The following is a 6,667-nucleotide window of genomic DNA, read 5'->3' as shown; positions in this document are numbered from 1 at the left end:
TTAATTACTATCAATATGTATTTTTCTATTTTTTTTCATGAAAAATATATGCCCCAACTATATATTTTGAACATTAAAACTAAAAAATGTTTTAATGTATTAAATAAAGGGTTTTCTTGTTACGTTTTCTATTGAGACTTGGAAATAATAATAATAATAATAATAACAACAATAATAAAAATAAAAATAATAATAATAATATACATATTTTTAAATTGAGCCCTTTATTAGAAATGAAAATTTTGGTACTTCAAACACCCTTTTGTTTTTTCTAGTGTTGAATTGATGAGCTAAGTATAAAGTAAGAAAAATTATTTGGATTGTATTAAATCATAATAATTTATTATTCTTTTAGAATATTATAAATATAAATAAATAAAATTAATCACTAATTAATATTTTAGAAAGAACGAGAAATTTTTAGAAAAAATTCTACTTAATTTAGTCATAAGATATCTTTTTTTTCTTTTTTAGAACAACGAATATTGAGGTTTTAGAAACTTATAAGTCGAGCTAATTCTAAATTTAACTCAAATTTAAAAAAAGAACTAAAATTTTTTATCACATAGAAGAAAAAATAACAAAATTTAAGTTATTTATTAAGATATTGTGACAAATATGACGCATATTTTTTATAATTTTTTTATTACAAAAAAATCTACGTACAATTTAAAAAAAGAATACAAGTGTAACTTATTTCTCTATTATCAAGTTAGACAAAGTTTACTGGATATTTGTGCTCTTTGTTTGGGAAAAAAAGCCCCCAATTCTTTTCAACTTCAGGCTCTTTTCCTCTTTCATTAAACATGGCGAACAAGTAAGTCTCTGTAGGCTTTCCCGGCTTCTTAGGCGTCCCTTGTTTCACATGCTGAATTAGATTGTTATTGTAAGTTTGTGCATTCTCAAAACTTGCTCCTATATCACCAGCTGTTGGCCAGCCAGATTCTGTCACGACAACCTCTAGAGATCCACCACCGGCCTTCTCCAATGCTGAGTGGACAGCGTCGACCATAGCGTCAAATAAGTTATTGTACTGTAATGGTGGGTCAGGATTAATGGGGGCTGATGGTTTAAGTAGAGCATAATCAAGACTGATAACATCAGCATTATACTTATAACTAAAGTAAGGGTAGACATTAACTAAAAATGGAGCTTTATTCTCGTTCAATATATTAATGATTTGACCCATAATTGGCATGTACTCGGCACTGATTACACCCGCTGATGGCGGATAGGATTCACCGAGGAAGGCCATGAACGTAGCTGTGGAGACCTTGACTCTGTCACTAAGACCAGCCGAGTTGACGGCGTTCTGGATGTTCTTAATAGCGGGAATGAGGGAAGGAGCAAGTGGATCAGAAGGTTTAACTTCGTTACCGACAGCAATGTACCGAATGCGTACGTTATCAATATATGATTTGACGTTAGTGTTAACCCAAGCATCGGCGTTGGCCTGACTGGCGGCAGCAAACTGGAGGTCAGAGTTGGGGAGGTCAAGCACAAGCTCAATATTTGAGCCTCTCAGGGCGGTAAGAACATCTTGATCAGCACTATACATTCTCATTCTGGTGATGTTGTTTTGCTTGTAGAGGGCGACGACTTCGGCTGGTGGTGGTAGATTGTCAGCCATTCGACCATAGCAAACTCCTATTTGGGCATCTGCATGAAATTAATCCCATATACATTTAAGTCATTAGATACATGTCAAATATAATGACTTTTAGAATTTTTTCTAAAAAAAATTATATTTTAGCAAACACTTTAGAATAAATTTTTAATTACAATAACTGAAAGCATACTTTTATGGGAACAAGATTTTTCTATAAACATTGTGGTACCATAAGAAGTGTTGATTAGTCAATCTGACTAAAAAAAAATAAAATAATAATTTCTTTTTAACCGTAATTATCATTAACATATATAGTTAACAAAATAAAAATTTACATTACTTATTAACCTTTATAGGGTATCTTCAAGATAGTACTTAACAATATTAGTGCATGCATATATATGCGTGATGTGCATATAAATATACAATGTTCTTGCATGCATATATATCTGTATACATATATATAGAGAGAGAGAGAGAAAGATACCTGCTGAATATAGGTTAAAAATCAGTAGGAGCCCTAGTAGCATCATTGAATTGAGAAGAAGAGATTTATCAAATAAATTTGGTGCAGCCATGGAGTTAAACATGAGAGAAAGTAAAAAATTATGTATGAAGAGGAGTTGCTTTAACACATATCTCTATCATTCAGCTGCTTTATATATATAGATATATACACACACACACACATAGGCCAATGAAATGGATTTCCATTTTCATAATTAATTGAAAATTTACCAATTTTAATCAATATATCCAAACGATTTTTTACCCTATTTTCAAAATAATTTAAAATCTTAAGTTATTAATATATTATATCATATCTTTCAAAGAAAAATGTACCATACTTTTTTTAAAAGATATATGATTTGTACACATTATATTTTATGAGTTAAGAAACAAATGAAAATATGTTACGTAATATATCTTTACATATATATATATATATATTACTATATATATATAGGAAAAATATTCCCTCTCCGGATAAGGGTGTATTTATTATAAACAGAAAATAAAATATACTCAATTAATGAAATGTATATATGTAGATAAATGGATAGTGCTTTAAATATTAATATTTAAATATAGAAACTGATTGATTATTAATATTTGCTTTCAATTTTTCTCAGAATTAAAAAAACTTTTAATTTGTCCAATATTTTTTTTCCTAATTTTTAGACGGTAATTATAGTCTTAATTAAGAGAAGTTAATTTCAAATTAATGGTAAATATACATAATTAACTCCATCTATACCACTAAAATGCCACGTGCACAAATCATTCCGTATTTGCAAAATGCATGGATAAATACTTGCAAATTCTTTTAGCATGGTTTTAATTAACTTCGTAAAATTTTAAAGAAAAATTAGTTTATGACTCATCTTATATAAATAATCTTATCTTTAAAAATTAAGAAATTAGTTGTCATTTCTGTAAAGATGGAATGAAATTAATTTTTATATTTTGGAATGTGCAAAAGTGGGTGTATCATTACACATCATTTAACTTGTATTAAAGAAATTTAGTTTTATGTAACACCCAAATTTATTTCAATATAATTTAAATTAAATTGTAGATATAATTTTGTAGTTTTTTTAATTTTAATTTAATAAAAAAATAGAGTAAAATTGATAGAAGATTAAATTGAAAATAATTCTGAGAAAAAAGGGTGAAATTTTAGGTTCTGTGGTATTTTTGAAAGAAAAATCAGAAAACAGGAGGTAAAACGTAATTTTAAAAAGTTTTGCCACGTCAGACGTTGGCCGGGTCAACAGCTCGGATTAAGTAGGACGCACCAAGTGGCAGAGAAGTTGATGCGGGAGGCCACGTGGGCGATCCGCGTGCCCGCGATCGAACGGTTAAGGTCTGTTCCCGCGCGCACGGACGGCCTGGATGCGCTCCCTCCCAAATGCGATTGAACGGTTAGATTTAAACGTGATCGGACGACCCAGATTAGATCGCGATGAACGGTTCAGATTGGATCGCGATGAACGATTCAGATTCACTTCTTATTTAATCACGATCGAATGGTCTAGATCAAACATGATGGACGGTCCAGATCAAAAGCGGATGGATATAAATAACCCCCATCCCCACCAAACTCTAACCCTAGTCGCTAGAACTCATCGCCGGAGAAGACGACCTAGCCGCCAGGGAGCCGACCCTTGTGACCCGCCGCTGCACCAGAACCCTTTCTGACTTCCCAAAAAGGTAAAAACTTTTCCTTTTGCCCGAAATTTAATTTTAAGCTCACCCATAGCCAAATCAGAGTGAAAAGACTAGCCAATTGGCTGAAAACACCGGTGAAGCCCGGCGGCACTGTCGCGGAAAATTTAACAAAACGCCTCCGATGAGGCCCTTCCCGATTCCTGTTTCACGTGATTTTTCTACCGTTATGATTACCGTTTTCTTCTCTACAGGTTGACCAAAGTGAAAAAATCAATCGCAACATGAGTCGGAGGAGCCGCCGCACCGGAGAGCCCCGCTGCCGGTGAGTTTCGATTTTTTATATTTTTTCAGCCAACCAAGACTCTTTAACATGTATGTTTGCAAAAATCGATACAAAATCGGTCGACCCGAGAAATGATTTTATGATTGATAAATGAATTTATTAAATTTAATGCTCCATTAGTGGTTTTCGATTTTATACCAACCTTTATTTCTGTGCCGGTGATATAGTGCGATATCCTTACTGGGTTAGTGTAGTTTATCCTTTATTTAAACATTTCAGATCAAGATTACCAGGTTCCAGAGCCCGATCCGTAAGAAGATTGCGAGTAGATGTTATATAGTTTTTATTTTCCATTTGTTTCCTTATTTTTCATGTTTCTTTCAAAAAATTAATTCCGTAATATTGTTTATAACTTTTAAGTTATTGTGTAAGGAATGTAAATTTTAACCTTTTACTTCGCTTCCGCAGTTAAGTTATTATATATTTCCTTTTGGATTTCCAGGGTCGTTACAATTTAACTTTAAAATAATTCAAATATTTTAAAAACATTAAATAACTTATTAGATATTTTAGATTTGTGAAGACTTAAGAGGACCTTGTAAATATAAATAATATATTATAAATTATATTATCGTACCAACTCAAATTGATCTAATAGTCTTGTAGGTAGACTGAATGAAGGCTTGTTCCAGTTGCGACTAGATGAGAAATTAATGATACAGTCTCTGTAAAGGCCCGGAACTTTAAAAAAAATGAATTTATAATTTAAATGCAGAAGCGAATAGTAGAATTAAGGTTTATATTCCTTACACAATAATTTAGAATGCCCAATAGAGAGCTATGAGAATATCTCTTCTAAAAGATAAACGTTAATTAAAGAAAAGCGAATAAATAAATATCCTAGGACAACCTTCACTAGTATTTGAATGGAGTCTGGAATGTGAAGTACTCACAACTCTCTTGCTGATCGGGATCTGGATTTGGATCTTGATCTTCGTGATCTGAAATGATTAATGAAAGGAAACAACACTAACCCAGTAAGAATATCACAATAATCACAAATACGGAAAATTAAATATTGGTAAAAATTAGAAAAGTAACTAATAGAGCCCTTAATTTGATGTAAAGAAAGTCGTTTTTTCTGTACTTACATAAGGAGTTTTTCCGAAAACAACTTATGAAGACCCATACTCATATCACTTTTTATTTTCACGCATAAAATAATAAGAGACAATAACTTTCTTTTCTTACTTGCTTATTAGTGCCCCTGAGGGTCCATAGAGATGTCCCCCTACTAGTAAATCTAATATCCAATTTAAACAATTAACCAATCATCCCCATATCCCATCCGGTAATGGGCGCCAAACATTCCATCTTTTCGATACCCCGTCCGGTATGAGGGTGAACCATATCTCCCAAACTTTTTCAGTAAAGGACTTTCCAGTCTCGTTCGATTGAGGTAACGTTCACGGTAGGGTTTCCTATGTACCGGACTCGTCCACCCTTTCCCTGGATACCTAGTAAGTCTTTAACATAGAGATTTCCATGAATAAAACAACCAATCACGCAAACCACTATCTCATATTACATTTATAGATCAATTAAATTACATTCATACTGACAGTATATAGCTGAATAAACAAGATAAATCGATAAGGCTATAGAAAATATAAATTTAGAACATGCACCATATAATAACAAGCAAATAGAGCAGTGTAAGAAAATAAACAAGACATCGGGACAATCGTGAACTAACTGATTCTGCCTCCACTGGTGAACTGTAATTATTTTTAGAGTTCTGTAATTTTTTAATAAAACACAAAATTATGCAATGTTAAGCCTCAATTTACCGTAACGGAGAATAGAGTGAGGGATCCTTATCCAAATAGATGTTTCGAGATGTTGCACTGTCTACTACGCCTCCTAACGGGTACTAGATTTTTTTTTAATTTCTCTTCATAATCCATGTTGAGATGGAGGAACTAAGGAAACAGCTCACTGAATTGTAGGATAGTAGTTTTATCTGACATAGTGTGTCCTCTTGGGGTGCCGGAGTCATCTTTGCCAGAAAAGGAGATGGGACGTTGAGGTTATGTATTAATTACAGAGGGTTGAACAGAGTCACAATCAAGAACAAGTATCCCCTTTTCAGGATTGATGACCTCTTCGATCAGTTGCAGGGTGCCCAAATCTTCTCCAAAATAGACTTGCGTTCAAGTTACCATCAGGTGAAAATTAGGATAGAAGACATCCCTAAGATAGCCTTTCGACCTAGGTACGAACACTATGAGTTCCTGGTCATGTCATTTGGACTAACCAACGCCCCAGCCATCTTCATGGACTTGATGAAAAGGGTCTTACGATAATTCTTGGATCAGTTTGTTATTGTGTTCATCGATGACATCCTGGTTTATTCAAAAAGTAGAGAGGAACATGCTCACCATCTAGCTCAGGTTTTACAGGTTCTCAGAGGAAAGAAACTATATGCAAAGTTGAGTAAGTGTGGATTTTGACTTGAGGAGACCACCTTCCTATGGCACATCATATCAAAGGATGGAGTGTTAGTGAACCCTGAAAAGTTTGAAGTAGTACTCGGCTGGAAA

General features: G+C 33.1%; 1 protein-coding gene across 1 annotated transcript; it reads right to left on the bottom strand.

Moving 5' to 3' along the window:
- Positions 1 to 675: 675 nt before the first annotated feature.
- Positions 676 to 2,230, bottom strand: LOC110809482 (putative glucan endo-1,3-beta-glucosidase BG1). The gene is made up of 2 exons (XM_088209387.1): positions 2,097 to 2,230; positions 676 to 1,659 (listed from the first exon to the last, which is right to left on the bottom strand). Exons 1-2 carry the CDS (start codon positions 2,197 to 2,199, stop codon positions 713 to 715), a joined length of 1,050 nt encoding a protein of 349 aa, XP_088065513.1. The 5' UTR covers positions 2,200 to 2,230; the 3' UTR covers positions 676 to 712.
- Positions 2,231 to 6,667: the final 4,437 nt, after the last annotated feature.

This window comes from Carica papaya, chromosome 8 (genome assembly GCF_054855325.1).
Source record: "Carica papaya isolate Zhongbai chromosome 8, ASM5485532v1, whole genome shotgun sequence".
NCBI lineage: Eukaryota > Viridiplantae > Streptophyta > Magnoliopsida > Brassicales > Caricaceae > Carica > Carica papaya.
This window is presented reverse-complemented; position numbering and strand designations above follow the sequence as displayed.